General features: G+C 41.5%; 1 protein-coding gene across 1 annotated transcript in view; it reads left to right on the forward strand.

Annotated features, from left to right (window-relative positions):
* The window catches only part of TAF4B (TATA-box binding protein associated factor 4b), a 58,546-nt gene extending 36,460 nt beyond the window's left edge, over positions 1–22,086 (forward strand). The window contains exons 13-14 of the mRNA XM_063129829.1: positions 2,853–2,972; positions 21,822–22,086. Coding sequence (XP_062985899.1) covers positions 2,853–2,972; positions 21,822–21,965 — 264 coding nt within the window. The 3' untranslated portion in view covers positions 21,966–22,086. The remainder of the gene's footprint in view (positions 1–2,852; positions 2,973–21,821) is intronic.
* The last annotated feature ends 1,405 nt before the right edge of the window (positions 22,087–23,491 follow it).

Below are 23,491 nucleotides of genomic sequence, written 5' to 3' on the forward strand. Positions count from 1 at the left end.
AATTCAATTTGGTGATCTGATGCTAAGGGAGGAGGGGAGTTACTGTGTGTAATTTGACTCACTCCCTGCCCCTTGTCCTGCTGCAGTCCTCCCACCCAAGGAGGAGACCCCAACAGCTGGCAACCCCAGCAGACCCGTTGCCAAAAGGGTGCTGACGTAGGCACCAAGGAAAATAGAAGTTGCGTCACAAAAGAAAATAGAAGTTGTGTCACAGTTCTCCGCTGTGGCACCCCAGTTGTGGAATGAGCTCCCCAGAGAGGTCCGCCTGGCGCCTACACTGTACTGCTTTCGTCGCCAGCTGAAGACCTTTTTATTCACTCAGTATTTTAACACTTAATTTTAACTTAAATTTAAATTTTACTGTTTTAACTCTGTATTTTAATCTTATATCAACTTTGCTGTGTGGTTTTATCCTGGTTGCGCTTTTTATACTCTATTTCGTAATTGTGTTTTAACCTGTTGGGTGTTTTATTGTGGTTTTAATTTTTGTGAACCGCCCAGAGAGCTTCGGCTATTGGGCGGTATAAAAATGTAATAAATAAATAAAAGCGCCTGCGATACATGCCAGGAGAAGTGTCTAGAGGAATATATCACTCTGTAGTAGCCTTCCCCAACCTAATGCCCTCCATATGTTTTGGACTACAGCTCCCAACATGGCCAGGAGTTGGGGATGATGGGAGCTATAGTTCAAAATGTCTGAAGGGTACCAGATTGTGGAAGGCTGCACATCTGGCTCAATGCATCATCTGCACCTTTGGAACTTTACACCTGAAAGCTTCTCATTTGTTTCCATTTGCTTCTGGAGGAGTTCACAGCTCATCTGAAGGACATACGAGCCTCTGATCTTCCTGTCGCCCCCTAGAATAGAAAAACTCTGGATGAGATCTTGTAGAGAATCTTCTACTCTCCTCCTGCCAGCAGCTACATAACGCCTTCAGCTTGGGAGCAGCATAAGCAAAGAGGCAGATACCAGTTCTTCCTCTGCGACAAAATGAGTGTTTTATATCTGATCTTCAGATGATAGGAAAGTGGTGCAGGTTTTCCAAGTTAGTAAAGCAACAGCTGAGCTCAGCTCCCTATCAGACTGCGCTGGCTCTTCTTTAGCTGTAACTGTAACCCCTTTGTTGATGTATGGCTCCGTCCTTCCACTTTCAACATAACTATTAAAGGATTACAGTCTCTTTAAAGCCACCAGTAATGAATTTCTCAAATGAGGGAGGAAAGGGCCACCCTTGGGTGGTTTCCCCATGACATCTGAACCAGGCCAATGCCACTCATTTTGCATCGTAAATGGCATCACAGGCCGAGGTGCTGCCAGGTGAAAACACTTAACCGGTTAGTCAGATTTCCACCACCTGTGGGAAGGGCAGCGTGTTTGATAATTTTTGCTTCGCAAGTCTTGTATGTAGATTAGCAGAGAGTTTTCAGTGAATATCCTAGTGCATGGACAAAATGTAATAACTGAACTGCAGTCCGTAGCATTTGGATAGGTTAAGCATGTACTGTCACAAGCAACAAGTCAATACATTTCTTACCAACTGAAAAAACTTGGCTTTCCTACTTGTACTGAAATAGGGTGTGTGTGATGGTGGTGGATAAACTTTATAAAAAATGAAAAATCCAATTTCATCGAGATGGAAAGGAAATCTTTCCTTAAAACTGAGCTGAGAACAGAGGTTTTTCCTTCTTAAAAAATTGCTTCATGTGATTACAGCTATGCTGCAAATGCCATTTCACTATTGGGAAGGGCTTTAAAAAATGTGCCTCCACTTTATTTGTGCTTCAGGTCAGATTAACTAAAATGGTTATTGTGTCACCTAGAAACCCCTGACTGCTTCAAGACCAGACTTTAAAAAACCTATATATTATTATTAAAAAGGCCAGCAGCAACAAAGACCATTTTACCATTTCTGCGACGTTTTCATAGCAATTTGATCTTTACACAGTTTTTTTAAAAAAATCTTTGTACTTGGAGCAGATAGAAAAATCGAAGAAGGGAAAATGGTTTTGAAATGCTTTCTGGCTGGCTTCTGATCTCCAGACTGTCCTTTTTTGAGTGAGTATACAGTAATGTTGAGAAGCCTATAGAGTACTAGTCTGAGACCTGGTGGAACATTGGTCCATCTGGTTTAGGATTAAGTGGCATTCCGACCCCATAAGCACTTGTGGTGGATGGGATAGTGCCATCAACTGCTTCAAAGGTTAAAGGCACGTGAGGATGGTTTGCATTTGCACGATTGTCACTGTCTGCGGCAGATCTAACAGCTGGGAACCTGCACATCCCTGATGTTGAGTACAAGACAATATATAGGGTAGTTGGTTACATTTGGCTGATAGTGTGAATGGACAGAGTGTACTTAGCCATTTTAACCTCTTATAAATGGCAGCCAGAATGGGATTTCAGTACATGTTGATGTATCAAAGCTCTCTTCCATAAGTCAGAGGGAAGAATATGCTCAAATGCTTGTTTTAATATAGGTTTTTTAGAGTAAAAAATAACTGTATGACTCAGTTCTAAATAACAATGGTACTTTGACTGATTTTAGCCACATTTTTGTTAAATAAAACATAGTAAAAACCCTATTAATTTTTTTTTTAAAAAAAATAATATATACTGGTCTTTAGAACAATGTCACTAATTACACTTTGCACTGAACCTTGTTGTTCCTTTGCAAATCGGTAATGGGCCAAACTGCAACATAATAAATTCAATATTTGTTTAAAATCTATGAATGGCTTGGTGTATAAAAGGCCGGCCAAGGTCAAAAGACTGCAGCTGACACACTCCAGCTGTAGCTCTCGAGGTATTGAAGTCTAACCTCTTCATTTCTTCCTATTTCCTCCTCATTTAGATGCAGCAATTAGAACTTGCACAAATGCAGCAAATGGAGGCTAATCGTGCGGCTCTGGCAGCCATCGGGACAAGGAAAAAGAGACCACTGGATTCATCTAATCTTGCATCTAGACTTGAGGTACATCATGGCTTCCACAAGATTTTATACTCTCCAGTTGAACCTGGCTTCTAACTTAGTTATCCCTGAACAGACATTCCATATAGCTGAGTGTTTTTATCAGTTTTATAGGAAATGAAGCAATGGCTTGGCATTCAGAGAGGTCTGCTTGATTGCGTGTTTTGTTTTGTTGTGAAGGAATGGTTTTAGCTGTTCTGCACCAAAATGCAGTGTGAGGGCAAAGAAGTGGTTTCCCTTCTTTGCCCTCACCACCCCGGCAATTGTGAGGGGTGGAAGTTGTGCTGATGTCATGGATACCAATTGGGTGGTATTTGTAAGGCAAATCACAAGTCAATTCCCACCTATTTTTTCCACTTCAAATTCTCGGAGCATTTTAGAACTCTTCGATCTGTTCTTTGCCTTTCTAGGAAAAAAGAGAGTTCCAACTTTCCAGCAGTATGAAAGAAATTCCAGTAGTCTTGTTAATGAGACTTACCCCACCTCTTTCTGCATTATGATGACAGGGAAAAAACTTTCAATAGGTTTCCTTCAATAGAGAGAAGCATTCTTCTACCTAATGAGGCCATTTACATTTCTCCATGCTCCTGTTTCTTTTCCTCTAGACTGAAACTCTTGGCCCATCCTAGAGGAGGCACACTGGTGGGGCTGGGGAGGTCATAGGATTCTTTGTTACCAGGCCTCTCCCCTCCCCGCTCACCAGAACAACCCCTTTCAGACGCCTACAAAGTCCTCCTATGCTGCTTCTGGGACCATGGAAAGCAGGAGCTGTGGTTCTTTCTGCAGAAGCTGCAAAGGGACAGGGTGGGGGAGGGGAAGAATTGGATTTTGGAGTCCAAAATCATCATCCTCTTCCTAAACCATCTTTAAGGACAGATTCTCTACCTCTAGATGCAAGTTGTTCCATAACATGTTTGTTCCATCTAGTCCAACATTCCATTTCTCCCCAGCGGCCATCCAGATGCCTCTGGGAAGCCCACAGGGCTGTGGAAATGGAGGACTGCCCTCCTGCTGGTGCTCCTCAGCCTCTGAATAAGATGACTATATTGAACTTCTATGGCTAATAGTTATCAGTAGATTTGTTCTCCAGGACTTGTCTAATCTCCTTTTAAAGCTATCTAAGCTAATGGCCATCACATGTTGTGGTTTGCTGCCCTGTCTTGAATAGTTATTGGTGTGCCAGGGTTGTGTTGACTTTGGGGTGATTGAGGTTGAGCTGAAACTGTTCCCTCTATTTCTGATTTGCTCTTCCCATACTCATGCTTATGTAGCAAAAACAGCAGCACCCATATACAAGAGAAAAGTAGTGAAATTTCTGGAGTATCCCTGAGGTTTGCATATGCTCAAAAAACGCTAGAGAGAAAAAACCTAAGGAGGGGGGATTCTCCCAAAACAGCTCAGTTATAATTCAATAACACAGAAGGATGACTAAGAGGGGGGACCCTGAAAAACAGTGTAGCAAAGGTAATAAATCATAGTGGTAGGAAAAGAATTATGAACATAAGAGTCATGCTGATCAGACCGAGGGTCCAACTGGTCCAGTACTCTGTTCACACAGTGGCCAACCAGCTGTCAACCAGGAACCCAGAAGCAGGACATGCCCTATGAGGATGAGACACATAATTGTCTGGATAGGTCACTTTGTAGCTCTCGCTGAAGCAGTTTTAAAATGTCCCTGGTAACAGAAGTGAGAGTTGTCTAGAGAAATAAATGAAGAAATCCAATATTTAAGTATAGCTGGGATTAGGCACATATGCCCAATGCAAAAAAAAAAAAATTGGGAAGAATTTACAAAACAGCCCAGTTAGAGCTGAATATGCTCATTGGGCACAGAATGCTGACTGACTAAAGGAAAAAGAAACAAAGGAGTGAGTGAGAATCGAATGGAGTGGCTGGAACCCTCTACGCTACAACATTCTGTTGCAGTGTCCCAGTTGTAGACCTAAATGTACATTAGCAATTGATCCCTTTTCTTCAGGTACACAAATAGGCTTGGTAGCCTTTCTTATTGGGGAAACCAGATTTAAAAAGTAAATTGTGTGTGTAATGCACAACATGGATTCTTGGATTTCAGATGTCTTGAGCATCTGTGCAAGTCCATCCTTAACACAGTTATACAGAATTTTAAGGAATGTAGATGGGAACAAGTGAGCTCTGGCTATGATATTTTTCTCAGAGTAAGAATGGTGGAAGAACATTTTGACCAGCCAGCAAAAGCAAATTAACCCACCAGCAGGAATATTAACTTGCCTGTGAGCTTGGGTGTGTAACTTAAAATTTTAATAAATTAATGGCTGTCTGTATGTAGAATGAGCTTTTATCTAGCTTAATTACAACTAAAAGATTTGAAATCATGAGCTTGGTGTAACAACTTTCCCAGGTCCCTCCCTTTATCATTAAGCTTTCATTAGGTAAATCATTGTGCTTACAACTAAGCAGGCAAAGGCTACAGAAGAGCTAGGTAGTAATTATTTCTAGCTTTTGCTTTTATATAATTCTAGAGGCTATGTAATGGCTGCCCCTTGGACATATTCTTGCTGTCGCTGGTGTGACTCCTGCCTTATTAAACACTTGTGCTGTAATCCTACCTAACACTATAGATGAAAATGCCAGTGGCAATGGAGTCATGCATCGGAACAATAGAATGCAACATTTTGTGCTGCATAAATGGAAGCACTCATTAAGGTATACTGTACATTCCCTTTGCATATTTATGAGGGCGCCTATAAAACATAGCAAGTTAGTGATTTCATGCTGGGTTTTTAAGCATGCACCGGCCACTTTGCACACTATAGAGGTAAATCTGGACACTCAGCAGGGAGATGGAACCAGTGACAGCGCCCCAATGAGTGTACCTGTGAAGTGTGAACATAAACATCTCTGTGTGTGTTGCATTAAGACTTCACTTGCTTACCTGTGACTAAAACATCTCATCTGTACACAAGTGGCCCTGCTTTGCACTCATATATGGATCTGAGCTGAATATTAATGCAAAGCGTGTTAAATGTAAAAGGCCTTGCTTTCTTTAACATAACTTTTCCAGATAATGTATGAGATAAGGAATAACTTGATTTATTTTGTGATTTAACGTTTTTTTTAATGCACTCCTCTTCCAATAAGGTCTCAGTAAAAAAAAAAAAAAAAAGACAATCCCTACCCACAGGTTTAAAATCTGAAAAGGCATGGCACACAAGGAAAAGATAATAGGGAGGGAGGGAAGAGGGGGGGGATATTCTTTCAGCAGGACTGATGGAAAGGCCCCTGTTTTCTCTCTCATCTCCACCGGTACATCCTGCTGGAATGGCTGTCGGTGGTGACAGTTGAGTTAAACCTCTTACACGAGGGAGAGAACATTTGCAACAATTTTTGCCAAGCCCTGCTTCAGAAGCTCAGATTTCTAATCATGAGAGAAAGAGAGAGAGACCCACATCATACATTCTATCACTCACAGTATAGTACACCAATCTGCTGGAGCCTGAATAATTTCTGTTGACGCTGTGGAATGCTCTTTAGCTCCTTAGATCTTACAGGTGCATAAGGCCCAGCTAGTTAGTTTATTCCAGCCTGTCTCCATGCTATTTGCATGAGCTTCCCTCAGGAATGGAGAAAACTTGTTTCACATAAACCACTCTCTTATAGTAAAATACTCCAGATTACAACGCACATTGTATGGCAAGAGATTGTTCTAGCTCTTTCCATGAAAATGTGAATCCAAAATTGGAAACCTTGTGTTGTTTGGTGGTGTGGTGTTGTTTTTTGCTGGGGTTTGGAAGTGGAGTGTGTGTGATGTAAATGGCTCTGAAAATGTGTACTGACAGATGTGTTTATAAGAGTTGTGATCATAAAGTGTTTTCCCCCCCCAAATCAAATAATCTCTTGGAAATCTTTTTAAAGAAGCAAAATGCTTGCCGTACATGCATAACAAGGAAAACAAAACATCCTGATAAGTAAACAGTATTCTGTTCATTCAGAGATGAAAGGATGGCCTTGAAATGGAAAAATGTGGCTTGAGGGCCTGCACGCACGAGGAATCACCAAAAGCATATTTTCAGAAAACTTGACTAATTTAAATATGTAGAACTGAATCACTTGAGTACAAAAAATGTGTATTTCCAAGGCAGGTAAATGTCAAGACTAAAGATGTTTTACTTGCGTCAGTCCAGCTTCAATTATTGATCTATCAGTATTAAATAAAATAGCAATGCTGATGGCCCCAACCTGTGCCTATACAATTCAGTGGAGTCATTTTGTTATCTAAGGGCACCATCCTATGCATGTTTAGACAGAAAAAAAATCCTACAACTCCTGGCTGGGTCATGCTGGGAGTTGAAGGGCTTTTTCCTGTCTATACATGCATAGAATTGTGCCTTAAGTGAGCTAATGTATGTTGCCTTGTCCCTCACAAGTCCCAGGGTAGACCTCTCTTGCTGAGTATTATTTCCTCCTTAGGGTCAAGGGTCCCGTCATATCTCCCCTTAGCTCTTCCCTATAAAAGGAGATAGACTTTGTCTAGCATGTCATAGAATATAGTTGGTATTTCCTCCTGCAGGGCCAAGGGCCCATCAGCTTTAAAGAATGGTAGTTGGTCTCTAGTTCTCACTGTTTTATTTATTTATTTCATTTCGATACCACTCTCTAGCTGAAGCTGTTTGGGTAGTTTTAAGCATCAGGAGCTGTGTAGCATGTTGCATAGCGTATTGCTATGACTTACCCTGCCCGGCTTTATCTTAACAGCTGTATGGCTGTCTTTGCATGCCTCAAACTTCAGCCCTGTTCAGAAGACACCTTAGTCCACAGCTTTAACCATGGTGGTTAAGTGAGAAAGATAGGCTGTGTTCAGAAGACACCTTAAACCATGACTTTAACCAGAGGCTGTGGTTAAAGTCATGATTTAAGGTGTCTTCTGAACACAGACTGGCTTTCTAGCTTAACCACCATGGTTAAAGCCATGGCTTAAGGTGTCTTCTGAATGGAGCCATTAACTTTGAACTTTGAGTTAATACAGCTGTTTAAAGGGCTTCTGGAGGGGGTTCTACTTCAGTCAAGGTGCTAAACTAGCAAGAGCAGAATTAGGTTGAGTTGAATCATCATCTTAAACTAGAAGTAACTTTTTATACAGGAACGGCCCTTGATCTTTGCTCCAACACCCTTTTTTTAAAAGGGGAAAGAGTCAAGTAGAGCACCATGGTATCTAAGGCTCCAGGAGGTGGAAGCTATTTATTTATTTATTTATTTATTTATTTATATATATATATTTACAATATTTAGGTACTATTTCAGGTCTAAACAGATTGTGGAGCAGTGAACAATGAAGGGTAAAAGAATAAAAAACCATATTAAAACATATAAAAAACAAAACAACATATTAAAAGTTTTTAAAAACCAAATGCCAGTAAAAACTGTGGCTAGTCAATTCAGGGAAGACTTCCACAGGCTCCTCAAACAACACAATATTGCCCGCCGGCCTGACCTCCAGAGATAGGGAATTCTACACACACACACAGAGAGAGAGAGAGAGAGAGAGAGAGAGAGAGACTTAAGTGCATTTATTTTTTTTATTTTCAATATTTATATACTGCTCTATATCTAAAATAGATTCCAGAGTAGTTAACACAGGAATAAAACAATAAAAAAAGAAAATTAAAAACAGCAAATTTAAATTGTTCAATTTAAAACAAATTACCAATAATACAGCAGCTGGTCAGTTGAGGAATGCTTCCTGGAAAAGAGTTATTTTCAGGAGGCGCTGAAAGCAGCATAGTGTTGGCGCTTCCAGGAGCAGGGAGTTCCAAAGAGCAGGGGCCACCACGCGAAAGACTCTTGTCCTGATGGACTCCCATTGGGCCATGTGGAACCACCAGGAGCAGGCCCTCCAATGACCTCAGTGACCAGGCAGGTTAGTAAGGGAGAAGACGCTCTCTCAGGTATCCTGGTCTCATGTTGTCTAGAGCTTTGTACACTAATTCTCCAAGAAGCAACTATATACCTTTAGGTAGGTTGGTAATGGTAATACACTGCATAGAAATGAGACCCTCAACCTTACATTACCAAAACAGTGCAACTGTCCCACAATTCCATGCAACTCTTTTCTAAAACAAACCACTGCCTGAGAACAGCAGCCTAAATCTTTGCCTAATGCAGATGAGCTTTCATCTGTACAGTACTTAGGTGTGTATTGTGTATGCCAGCATGTTCCTCCTACTTCTGTGCTCCTGGCTATTATTGCACAAAACAGAAGTGTGCTCCTCTTAACTACTTTGTTGCGCTGTCATTTATCTTCTCTTTAAAGTTTGGGAATGCATATTGGGCAAAGGAGTATAATATCCCATTGATGCTGCAGCACATGGAAGTGTGCGGAGCTTAGTGGTTAATAATTGGCATTGCATCCTCCATGGCCTCCAGGAGCCCAGGAATGTGGAGTGTCAGTTGAAAAGAAATGGAAAGATGAGGTGGTAGGAGAAGAGCAAATCACCCCACTTGAACCCCTAAGAGCTGACGGTATCCTGGAAGAGAGCATGACTAACTGGAACCCTAAACAGGAGCACTCTGGTTAGCGGGGCAGGATACACGGCAGCATTTTTCTATAGATTGCCCGTTGCCAAATTCCCCTATTGGCCAGTTCAGGTGAAGAACAGCCAGCATGTTGCCATGATGGGATTGTGGATCTGTTGTTTCTGAACTTGCCTTACAGACTCATTAAAACATACACAAACTGAAGAGAACCTAAGAAGAAGACTGTGTCTTAGTAACAGCCCAAGACCATTAAATGTTGGATCTAATGCAGGTAGATCAGGATCAACTGGTAAATATGAGTGTTCTGCAGCAAATCTCCAGTGTTGTTGTTTTTACTCCCTAGGGTTTAAAGATTTAAAGTTCAAAAAAAAATCTCTGCCATGACTGCCTTCATACTAAGCGCGTATCTCTCAGCCTCAATGTTCCTCATCTGTAAACCCACCCTCTGTGGCACCTCACTGGGAAGGGCGGCGGGAATTCCTGCCACTCTTGCCTCATGACTCCGGAGGCATGTGAAATAGACAATGGAGCCCGACACACAACAGAATAATCAACGGTTGTGCAAATAGTAAACTCTGCACACCGTTGATTATTTGCGTTGGTTATTTCTGGGAAATAACCACCTGAGATGTGGAAAAGGCTTGCCAGATGACATAGTAGTCAGCGGTTGACTATTTAAGCAACAGTTGACTATTTAAGCAACTGTTGGTTATCATGTTGTCCAAACCCAGTCAGTATGAGTTACTTTCTTCAGCCATGTCTATGCAGCTCAGTTTCGTGTTGGAATCGCTGATCTGTAGTAACCCAGATTGTGCCTGTATATGAAAGAATGAGTTGCTATTATGTGCTGCAAGTATCAATTACACCTAGGATACGAAAATAAAGAAGCAATGGCCGTCTCCATTTTTGAAAACATAAAGGCTGGCTATAATCCAGATCTGTCTCATGCTTTGGACAAAACACACAGATTTCTTAGGTAGGCAGTTAATTTTAGGTGGTACACTGGCACATGCGTGCTTGCGCGCACACACACACACAAACACACACACACAGACAGGGTGTGTGTGTGATTCCACAAACCTGAAGACTGTCCCATCCCTAGCGGTTCTGAAACAATGCCAAAGTTGATTTTTAGTGACTTATGCAGAGAAACTACCTCTTCTCTAAGGGTTGTCTTTGAGCATGTTAGATTATGAAAATCATTTGCATGATGACTTAGGCCCCTCTAGTGCAAGTGTTTGGTGCATCCCAGGCTACTGACACTGTCTGTGGAACTGAGATGTGGTTTCATTGGAAGAGACAAGGGAACAACAAATGTGTTGTGTGTGTGACCCAGAGCCTACCCATACTTCCCTCTTGTGCATGGTCGGTACCAATGGTTTGTCGTGCATGAGCAGGGGAGAGTCGGCGGGCTGCCTATGGCTTGCCTGCCTCCCCCGCTTTTACCCCACAAGTTAAGATCGACTACTTTGTAGGTTGCTGAGTGTGATGTCTGAACCAAACCGCTTGGTAGTATAGCTTAAGTGCTGGGTTGTTTAAGGGCTGAACAACCCTCTGGTCTAGGTCCACAACCTGCAAAGGAGCTGTTCATGGGGTGTGTAGTAAAAGCAGAAGAGGCAGGTACACTGCATGACAACCCATCTTTATTTTTTTTTAACCCAGTGGGTTGTCATTAAGTGCAAACAGGCCAATTGTGTGTGCTGCAAGGCCTATTATTATTATTATTTATTTATTTATTTATTTATTTATTTATTTATTTATTTATATAGCACCATCAATGTACATGGTGCTGTACAGAGTAAAACAGTAAACAGCAAGACTCTGCCGCATAGGCTTACAATCTAATCACATTTGTGTCAGTGAAGGGTGGAGTTTCAGCTTTATCTCTGAATTTCCTAGCAGTTGTCAGTTTAAGCCATGCCTTTGACATAAAATGTTTGCATGTAAACAGACTAAAATATTCCCGGCTGCCATTCATAGGTTTAAGCAATGCAGCTCGGTGGCCCATAGAATGTTCTTCCTATACAGAGATGAACTTAATTATTTTCTTTCATGAAAGATATCTGCAATTTAAATGACTAATTGTATTGTAGCCTTGGGCTGAACATATTGATAACACAAATGTTGATGACATGTGAAGGGTCAAGAGATTTATAATCTTGATGAGAGATTATTTAAAATGATATGGCAGAGAGCCAGAATATTTCAGTTTAATAATTGTCTATTAAGTCAACGTGACACACTTTGTACAGTATTTGTTACCTCCAGGTACATATTAAGGATCTGATGTAGCCACAGAAAGTGACATGCATACATGAATCTTGGGCATAATAGTGAATAAACTGACACTACATTTCCAGTAATTTGTCTCAATGTGTAAAACACTCCGTTGGTTACATTTGAAAAGACTTGTAGAAATGTCACAATGGAAATTGGGGGAGGACAGCTGCACAGCTGAATACTAACACTAGACTCTTGTAGATCTTTAACAGTTCGGTGAAGTTCCCAATTGAGTGAAGATAACAGGATCATAAATACACACACTTATTCCTGAGTTGTTAAAGTGAAAACTTTCTCTGCTTTTCATACTGGGGCACGGATCTGCCCCCAAAGTTCTCATTCTCCTTTAAAAATAAAAAATCAAAGCTGCTGCTTTCTCAGGCACTTAATTGTTTTACTGTTAGAAAACTGTCTTAAGATGTTTTCATCTTGATAGGAGATTCTCATAACCTATTATTGAGGGGTCAGCTTAAGTTTACCAATGTAACAGTATACAATGGAGCTTTAGACTAATTATAGTGGTGTGTGAACTGAAACTGAAACAATAGGAATTCTTCCATTTGAAAAATGGTTGCAACTTTAAGAACTCCTGCCAACTAAAAGTGTGTATTTGGTTGTTTCAGACTTCTGATTTCATTGCTGCATGTGAAATCCAAACCATGCATTGGCTTTCTTTTAAATATAAAACTTACTTAATTTACCTTTTATTCGTAAATAAACTTTTACCTAAATATTTTTTTAAAAAAAACAGCATACATGCGGACAGTGACAAATAAAATAATTAAAGACATATACATAAAATAAATTTATAACATGGTGGGCCCATTTAAAAATGGAGGTGAACTACAACCTTTGCTGAACGTAGGAGGCTTTAATACCATTGGGTTGTCTGCCCACCAGTGGAATGGATACGACTCGTAGAATTGGTTCCCCATTATCCTTGCAGCCCCCCATGTACCTTCTGCGGAGGAGAGTGAGTCCTTTTGCACGAGGGAACGGCTAGTCTCCTGATGATGGATATAACTCACTCCATCTATTTCTGATGTTCAGAGGCGCTGTTGCTTATCTAGCCAAAATGTCACTAACTACACGCAAGAGGGAAGTATTGTTTTGCTCCAGGGGTATGCTTCTCCAAGGTTTGTAGAAGTATAAAAAATTGTTTAGAGAAAAATTCTCTAGGGCGTGAAAAATCCCAAAACGGCCCAGTGAGGACTGAGCATAGTAAGTGGCCACAGAATGTTGTCTGGGGCATGGATAGAGATCTAGGAGGCAGGGGAAATGGAATGGAGTATTCTGGACAGGAACACCACACTCGGGAACAGTTTGTCACAGGTCCCACTTGTATTTTTTGGGCTGTGAGGCTGATGCATCAAGATCTCTGGCATATTGAAAATGCCTCTGCTTTAGCTCTGCCGATACTAACTTTTAATATGAAGTGCAGTCTTCTCTGCAATGAGAGAGTTTCACACTATAACAATGAAGACACGGTGGGAGGAATTCTGCTGTTTGGCTAATTCTAGCTTAGCAGCTATCAGTAAACCACCTCGATCCAGAGGGAAAGGCGGGTAAGATATAAATTATTATTATTTATTTATTTAAAAAACATGAATGGATCTTGACTTGGATATCACTCCACTGATGTCAAAATGCAGCAAACTATAGGCTGAATCTAAAGGGGGAGGGTTAATTAGACCAGTTAGATCTTACATAAAGCCAAAAGCTCTATATAATTTCACGCTCCCACGGCATATGGAAGAAGGTGCCCTTCCACTTACATCCACTCAAGCTTAATCTGGGTTTAAAATGCTATCAAATGGGAGTCATGTACCATCTCGTAGGATTTTATGATGGCTCTTTGATATTGGTACATAATGAAAGATATGGAGAGATTTTAGGCACCTCTAGCTCATTCTGCAGATCTGTTGAACAATTCTACTTGTAGGCTAAAACCAATATGGGCTGTGGTATGCTCTTGATTTTTCTCCTGCATGGTTACTGTGTGCATTTATTTTGATTTCTCTCCCATGCTGGCTAGGAATGATGGAATTTGTAGTCTAACACATCTGGAGGGCACCAGGTTGGGGAAGGCTGGCTTAATAGAACCACCAAGTTGAAGAGGCAGTATACTTCTGAATTTTAAATGCTTTGGACACAAAAAGGCAAAAGCTATTTTCATCATGTTGCAATTGTAGACCTATTAAAGGCATCTAGTTGAAGTCCGGACAAAAGTTTGTACACATTTTTGACCATTTCTCATAATGAATGCATTCTCAGAATGAATGCATTTTTGTTGCGAATTTTGCCTAATATGCATTTTTGCAAGCATTTTCCTTCTTAGTGTAATGGGTTTTGTGTGTCTTCACTAATGTGTGTATTTTTGTGCATACATTCCCTAATATAATGTAGACATTTCCTTCTGTGTATTTTTATTGGAGAGACGAATTGCCAAGATTACAAGTGTGTATATTGAAGTATAGCTGTGGTTTGGTTCAGGAAGTGCAAATGAAAACGTGAACCAAACAGATTTCTCCCTTATGCTTGTATGAACCTGCGAGTACTGTTGCATAGCGAAATCATTGGTAAGGAACTGTTTCTTCTTTTTAATTGTAAGTTTGTTTGTTTTTACAAACCACCGATAAATATTATTAAAAGTATTTAATATGTTAAAAATACAACTTCTTAAGAATTTGTATTGAGTCAATACCAACTCTCCCATAGTGGTCTGGTGTTACAAATTTAGAGATACCTTGTATAAGGTCCTTTTTTGGAATGCATGTTTTCTTCCGTGCAATGGGAGGCGCAGTTTTTACCTGGATAGCCAGTTTCATGGTTTTCATTTGGTTGCTCCTGGGTGCCCTTGCACCTGACCATGTGCTCAGCCTGTTATTGGCCCCTCTTAATGCATGCCTCCTTATTGGACAAGCTTGTGATGTTTTCCTCAGAGTGCCAAGGCTACACTGAACTGCTCCACACTGATTGGGCAAGTGTCCCTTGGTTAATGGCTCCAGTGATACATCTCATGAAGACACCCAAGATGCAAATTCAAACTGAACAGGATTGCATACAATTACAAAATGAACATTCAACTGCAGGAATGCGGTGTGGAGAAATGTTCAAAGAGTACCATACACGAAAGATGCAATTCTGGATGCAGTGGGAGCCCTACTGTGATTTCTAAATCTGTGGATGTTCTAGTTGGACGCTTCTTTAGATAGTATGTCTAATTGTGAAACTCCTAGTTGTAGGTGCTGTACTTCTTAAGGTTAAGGCCACAATCTTATGCACATTGACCTGAAAGTAAGCCCCATTTAACTTTATTTATTTATTACATTTTTATACCGCCCAATAGCCGAAGCTCTCTGGGTGGCTCACAAAAATTAAAACCACAATAAAACAACCAACAGGTTAAAAGCACAATTACAAAATACAGTATAAAAAGCACAACCAGGATAAAACCACGCAGCAAAATTGATATAAGATTAAAATACAGAGTTAAAACAGTAAAATTTAAATTTAATTTAAAATTAAGTGTTAAAATACTGAGGGAATAAAAAGGTCTTCAGCTGGCGACGAAAGGAGTACAGTGTAGGCGCCAGGCAGACCTCTCTGGGGAGCTCATTCCACAACCGGGGTGCCACAGCGGAGAAAGCCCTCCTTCTAGTAGCCACCTGCCTCACTTCCTTAAGCAGGGGCTCACGGAGAAGGGCTCCTGTAGATGATCTTAAGGTCCGGGGGCAGGTACATATGGGAGGAGGCGTTCCTTCAAATAACCTGGCCCCAAACCGTTTAGGGCTTTAAATGTCAATACCAACACTTTGAGTTGGGCCCGGACCTGGACTGGCAGCCAATGAAGCTGGAAAAGGACTGGCGTAATGTGATCTCGCCGGCCAGTCCCTGTTAGTAAACGGGCTTAGTGAACTTGGTGGAGCTTGCTCCTGAGTAAGCCATATATTAGGTCAAGCTAGGGAAATGTTAACCGTAACATTTCCAGAGGGGCAGCTGAGTTAATTGTTGCAGCAAACGCAAGTCTTGTGGCATCTTAAAAGGCTAACACATTTTTTGGCATAAGCTGTCATGGACTGCAGTCCCCTGAGAAGTTTTCTTCTTTACAAAGGAGATTGCTTATTGGAGTGGAGTTTTTTGGTGGGTGGGTGGGTCATATGCTTTGTTTTTCATTGGATGAGAGTGTGTGAATGCTCAGTAGTAAGTCTTCGAAGATCATCTCTGTTTTGAAAGTAAATACTTCCACCTCCCTAAAGTTCTTTTGATTTCTGAAGGACATGACTATTGGATTGCTGAGAATCCCCTGCGGTCTGTTTCATTTATAATATTGCCTGGGGTCTTCTGCGCATCCTCTTGGATTGACCTCCTTTTCAACCCTGTAATGGCAGCTGTGCTACAAAGCTCCCCCACCCCCCGGTTCCTTAAGGGGTTGCCTTATTTTGAACTATGACCCTTTTGTGTCTTACCAGGACACTCTCTCTCTCTCTATGGTATGTGACCAGCGGTCTTTCTTCTGTGCCGATCCTGTTCCAAGCCATTGAACAAATGGGAAGCTTTAAACGATGGCAGTTTTATTGTTTTTGTTTAAATTAGGGAATGATGCTGCATCATATTAGCAGGAAAAAAATCTGGAAAGCAGATTCTAACTATTCCAAGTGCTGTCTTAGGTATGTTTGCTGATCCTAAATTATTTGCATACCAGGTTTGTTTGTTTGTTTGTTTTTGCTGCACAAGCTTCCTTCTTATACCAGCTGCTAAATTTTGAACTGTTTTGGCTTAAATTGTTCAACTGTCTCTAAGCAAGGTTGAAGCTAACTTTCATCAATATCCTTAAAGACTTTTCAGATAAAAAATAATAAACATATTTCTGTTCCACTTCTTGGCCAAAACATTCCCCCTGAAATTTTAAAAGCTGGGGGATATAGATAAGATGGAGTTTTAGAAGGTTTTTGCCAAGCCCCTAAAAATAGAGGAGGAGCTACCTCCCTTTGATCTAGAACAAAGGTTGGGGAACCTGTCACCTTCCAGAAGTTCCTGGACTCCAACTTGCATCAGCCCCAGCCAGCATGGCAGATGGTCAGAGATGATGGGAGTTGTATTTAAAATCTAGAGGACCACAAATTCCCCACCCCTGTCCTAGGAATACAGAACAACAATAGGATTGTTACTATGGTGAAGATCCTCTATTAGGCTACTCTGTATAGTGTGAGGAGGGATCCAAATGACTGGGTTGTCTCCTCAGCACCACCCAGGAAGGTAGGATTCACATGATGGTGATTCTATGAGTATTTGCTGCCTTGGGCTCCACCCCCAATTCATTTCTTGCTTTGCCCAGGATAAATACTTTCTCTCTCAAGGCTATTTCTTTAAACTTTCTTTTTCCTTCAGAAGCCTTTACATTCTTCTTAAATCCTCTCATCTTTGCAGTCCCTTCACGTAAGTTTTTCTTAATTACAACAACGACAACAACAACTTTTCTCCCCTTTCCTCCGTCACCCTAATGGCTCCAGGAGGGAAGGAAACCTTGACTGCAAAGAGACTTGAGAAGAAAAAGGTGCCTGTCAGGATGAATAAAGCTCCACACATCCTTCAGCATGCCCCCACCCACCCCCTGCCGCCGCCCAAGTCTTGCTGGCATCATGCTCCCCTGATCGTACCGCTGCTGCTTCTCCTGAGCCCTGTGATCTCGCTACTGCTTCCAGGCAGGGCGGACCTCATCACCAGCAATACAAGGCAGCAGTTCAGATGAAGCCACACCAGTGAGCAATCCTCACGGCAGCGCTACACAGCTCACCAATCTAGAGGCAATTTTCTCAAAGCCCTCCGACACAGAATTGCCTTAAGCAGTGTGCGCTAAAATCAACACACAAGATTTGGAGTCTGCAGGGCAAGGGGCCCAGACCAGTGCCGCTACAGACAACTGCCATCTTACATGGATGGAAAATTCCCCGTCTTCAGCTTTCCTGGACCACAGACTACCAGATATCCAACTCCCTATGGTCCAGTGGGCACCCCCTTGAACATAGGGCCAATGGTGACAGAAGCTGCCAACCTCAGTCTTCCCCAGAGTTGTTAGACCAGGAAACAGTTCAAGATTGGTCAGACTTGGCTCAAACAGAGCAACTTTCCAAACAGATTGTTTAACATTGGTAATTTCCTCCTGCTACTTCCTAAGGCAATTGCCACCCTAGGCCTCAGTCCCACACCACAAGCAAAGCTTACTACTACTTTGGCGTCCAAAGAAGCATCTCTGTTTCAGGAACTGATGACAACAGAGAAATTCCATTCCCAGGTGCGTTCGATGGCTTAATGGATGCTGAATGGGTCATACCTGTTCAAGACAGAAAGGGCATTCCCCATGGATTAATTGAGTGTTCCACTCGTAGACACCTCAGTGGGTCACCTTCCTGTCCAGGGCCATCATGTTCTTCTTAAAGACCCCAGTGAGAAACGTTCTGACCTTGCCCACAAAAGGGCCCATGGGGTAGCAGCATCTATGACAATCAGGGCATCTTCCGCTTTCTTGATTTTTGCCTGCGCATCTATGCTCTGGGTAGAGGATCTGCTTGACAAAGCAGATCTCGATGCAGGGCCCTACACAGCAGGCTCTTCGTTATACAAGAGCTATTGCCTTTGTAACAGAAGCAACTCTGGGTGCCTTGGGCTGTTCAGTCACATCCATCGCAACAGCCATTGTAGCCAGGAGGTCTCTCTGGCTAAAGCACTGGAACCAACCCAGCCACCCGGGCCAGCCTAGCTACCATTCCCTTCCACCCTGTGGTTCTCAGAAATTCTGAATATAGCCCTGTCAGGCCCCTGGTTCATTCCACAGCAGCCAGACCTTCTCTCTGAGACCAAGTATCCACCCGGGTCCAGCCTAGCTACATCTAGCAGTGTGAAAACTGAGCAGCAAGCATTCCTCAGCTGAGGCTAGCCTGAAGCAGTCATTGAAACTCTTTTATCTTCCAGAAGGCAATCAACTGAGCACATCTGTGAGGCAAACTGGAAGTGCAAAGCACCTTAAGGTCAGCCACAAGACCCTTGCTAGCCAGTTCAGCTTGGGTATGTCCCCGTCTTTTGGGTTAGAAAAAAGGAGAAACGGGTTCTCAAGACACAAAGGATTTTTCTATCATACTTTTGTTGGAAACCAGTTTTATATGATTTTATTAATACCACATGTGGCACTGTATTTAGTTAAAAGTTTTAAAACTTACATATGGGCATAGGCCCTTGCAGCAATGTGCCTAATTAACGTAATAACAAAAACATATTTTAATGTTATGTGTTACCTTAATGTATTTTACTGTATTATTATTAATGTTACAGCCCCCTGAGGAAGGTATTTGAATAAAATACAGGCTGAAATGTGTTGGGCTTCGTGAAAATAAATTATTTGCATCCTGAGAAACTGTTTCTCCTTTTTTCTGACCTGGTTTGGGTGCTCTCCTCCTTTTGTTTTTTGCTTTTCCAGTCTTTTGGATGCTTCTTTACACCATACAAAGAAGGGGGCATCAAAGACTTACCTTGAAGGTCCATTCTGGTATGGTGTGATGGAGGTGTCCAACCCCATCCTCACTGATGGGCTACCAGCCTATGTACATCTTAGTCCAGTATGTTCGTTCTTTCTTTCATTCATTCATTCATTCATTCATTTCTATACCCCACCCCACAGCTGAAGCTCTCTGGGCAGTTCACAAAAGCTGTGATGTGACTTAGCTTCTCAAAGGGACTGGCTGTACCTATCTGCTCATTAGACAAATTTTTCCTGCCATAATTGCTTTGCCTCTAGATTTCTTTTCCTTCCTCAGCCATTGAAGGAACTGGGGGCACAGCCAGAGGAAGCAGCAGACACTTGAATTATTATTATTATTATTATTATTATTATTATTATTATTATTATTATTATTATTCTGTATTTTGTATTTGTGTTTTTAACCTGTTGGTTGTTTTATTATGGTTTTAATTTTTGTGAACCACCCAGAGAGCTTCAGCTATTGGGCGGTATAAAAATGTAATAAATAAATAAATAATTAAATATAGCACCAACAATGTACATGGAGCTGTACATAGTAAAAGAATAAAACAGCAACACCCTGCCACACAGGCTTACACTCTAATAAAATCATAATAAAACAATAAGAAAGTGAAGAGTATGCACCAAATTGGCACAGGGGGCAATAAAACTAACAGTGTGAAAGTAAGAACAAACTCAGGTTCTAAAAGCTGTAGAAACCAGAAAAGTTTTCAATTGAGCTTTAAAAACAGTAATTGAACTCATAATCCGCAAATGCTCTGGAAGAGAATTCCAGGCATAAGGGGCAGCGAGAGAAAATGGACGAAGCCGAGCAAGAGAAGTAGAGACCCTTGGGCGGGTAAGAAACTTGGCATTCAATGAGCGAAGAGCACAATCATGTGATCCCTGCCTTCCTGGGTGGGGGCCAAGAGGCAACCCAGAATGTACCTTTTCAGTAAATCTCCAACATCCCAATCTCAAGCATCAGGGGACCCACTCTGGCAGATTTCAAGGCCAGAGTAAACTCTGTCTTCCTTCAGATATTCAGGACCTAGACCATTTTGGGTTTTAATCCTTAAAACCAGCACTTTGATTTGTTTCTGAAGACGCGCTGGTGGACAGTGCAGTTCTTTGAGAAATGGGTGTTATAAGTTCTTCCTGGCTATTCCCATTTAGCTGTCTTGCTGCAGTACTATGGGATGGTTGCGTTTTCTGAACATTTTTTAGCAGCAGTCATGCAGAGTGCATTTAAGTAGTCTCTTGCCTACAACAGTTGCTCACAGAACTCAGTCTAAAGACAACCTGATGATTGTTCAAGAATACAATACAGTAGTGACATAATGTGGCTTTACTGCAGCATAAGATCGTTTTCGTGGCTTGAGATTTGCTCAGTGGAGCACATCCTATCAACATGTTAAATTGCTGATATGAGCGTGCGTGTGTTCTTTGCTGGGAAAAATGTTTGGCACTGATTGTTGCATATCAGCTCTCAACAGATAGCGTAAACATTTTGGTAGGTAGCTGGGCTCTTCAGAAACAAGTAGCCATAATATGTTCAAGGATTTATTGTCTGTCTCATGGCAGCAAGAATAGAGTTCACAATCAAATTCCATTAGTGAATCAGTGGTTGCACAAAGTATGGGAGCTCCTTAACATGGAGAAGTGCTGTTAGGTAATCCAAGCAACAATGGATCTTGCTGAAGATTTCTTCTTCTTCTTCTTCCTAACATGGAATCCCTTTCTAGATTACACGAAAGCTAGTAAATCCTAAATTTTCAGATATATATATATATATCCCTTCATTTTTTTCCAGCACTGTGTTGCTTACTTAAAATACATAACTTTAAGCTTGTTATTTCAAATTGTAACTATTGAATGTATTTATAAATGGAGATTTATATGCTTAGAACATGAGCAATTTAGGATGCAATCCTATACATGTAGGATTTTTTCTTTTCCTGTCTAAACAGTTTCCAGCAAGGCTGGGTGGGGAATGCTGAGAGTTGTAGGACTTTTTTTCTTCTAAACGTGCATAGGATTGCACTTTTAGTAGTGCAAAATACTTGCATCATTGCTTCAGTTGAAAGAGTAGACCTGTTTTGGTGGAAATTGAAATTTTAGGGATTCATATCCAGTCCCTCCCCTCCAACTGGCCAGCTCTTGTCCATCTTACCTGCCATAGCTTTGTCTCAAACTATGCCCATGCTACACCATCACATTTGTTTGGGGATGTTTCAGTTTTGAATGAAGCTATAATAAAACCGCTGCTGTGGTAGCAAGCCTTTTCCTCTTTTCAGAATGCCATGTGCTGCTATGGTACGGGCAGTGCCAACGAAAGGATGGTTAACATGAATCCTTAGGCCTGTTTGACCAAGGGACAGGATGGTGGTGGAACAATACCTTAAGACATCTAGGGCAAATACGTAAGGGTAAAGCATCAAACTTACACAAGATTTTATTTTTGTTTCTCTTGTATTGTACAACTTGATTTTTTTTCATTTTCAATGTCCACCCCTCTTTTTCTCCCCGTCTTTTCTGTCTAGGGCTTGAACACATCACCCAGCCTTGCAAAGCCGTATCTTCGTCCAAGAATAACACGCATCTGCCTCAGGGACTTGGTCTTTTGTATGGAACAAGAAAAAGAGATGAAGCATTCCCTAGCCTTATACCAGGCTCTTCTGAAGTAATGACGAGACTTCTGTTGCATTTCAGCTTGCTACCATTTGTTGCCAAAGAACATCTGTTTGCACTGTTCTGAAGTCTGTTCTCGGGAAACAGTCCCTTACAAGGAATAGTCTCTTCGGTGGTCACGGGACACGTGCAATGCTACCTGGGATGCCGTGGAGACAGAGGGCTTCAGGTGCCATGCAAGTCAGTTACTTGCGTCAATATTCCGATCTGCAATATTCCATGAATAGTGTGCCTTCTAATGCTGCCGTTAGGGAAGAATGGTATGAGGAATGTATTTAATCACAAACCAACAGACGCTTGGTTTGCTAGTGCATTGCCTACAGGATTCAACCTCTCTAGATGTCCTAGATTTTGAGCTCAGTGTTATAGCTAGCTGGAAGAGAAACCACTTGGGAGCAAGCCAAAGAAGTGCCAAAGTGAGATCTATCATCTACTGCCTCCAAAGAAAGATGAGGAAAGAGGAATCCCCAATGGCCTGACCTACGTTGCAGATAATGCTGGACAGATCTGCAAGCACACTGGAGCTGCAAGAGTTGGGATGAACACTCTCCAGCAAAATAGTTGCTTAAGGGCACAATCCTATGCATGTTTAGACAGAAAATGCCCTACAACTCCTATCATTCCCCAGTCAGCATGGCTGGCTGGGGAATGCTGGGAGTTGCAGGACTTCTTACTGTCTAAACATGCATAGGATTACGTCCTAAATAACCAATGGGGGAGCACTTAACAGAAGCAGATGGTCCTTTCATTTTCAGCATAAAGATGACTGCAGATGCATTTAATCTTGCATCTGTGCTTGGATTTAAAGCAAGGAGTGTCCTTGAGCACTCTCTGCGTTGTGTAAAGTATAGGATTATTTCATTTCCTCCTTCCTACATTATGGAAGTGGGAAGAATATATTTAATGATTATCAGGGATTTGAACACTTTATCTTAAGCTGGTGACTTGGAAATTATTCTAAAATCTGCTTAGCAGGAAAAGAATCTGCTGCAGCACATGTGAAAGGGCACAAAACGGTCCAGGACACTGAAGTGATGGTTTGCTGGATTCCAAAGAGTCCGCCTATTAGTCTGTCCTGGATCACTCATGAAGAAGTTGGATGTGGAGAGCCACATGCAGTCATCTGTTGCACTTTTCTACAAATGTTAGAAAACACCCAATGTTTGTCTAACTTAGGTCATATTCATTTCAGTGGGCCTATTCTAACTAGGACTAACATTGGATACAATCCAAAATTGATACTGTCCCATACATGTAATGGAACTCCAGATGATATGGGTGTCTAAGGGAATGTGTAAGGGAGATGGCAACTGAATGCCTTCACAATTAAAGTCTTTATTTCAAAAAAGAGGTTCTTACAGCTTTTTGGCATGCCATTCTACAAATTGGAGGTGACCAGAGATATAGGCAAGAAAACCCCCACTTAAATCTGAGACCAGGTCTGCTAGTATGTTAAGATTCTAATCTTGTTATGGTTTCCCTGTTTGGAACATGGCGAACTAAGTTAGTTAAACCAATGCAG

Source organism: Elgaria multicarinata, chromosome 7, assembly GCF_023053635.1.
Source record: "Elgaria multicarinata webbii isolate HBS135686 ecotype San Diego chromosome 7, rElgMul1.1.pri, whole genome shotgun sequence".
Taxonomy (NCBI): Eukaryota; Metazoa; Chordata; class Lepidosauria; order Squamata; family Anguidae; genus Elgaria; species Elgaria multicarinata.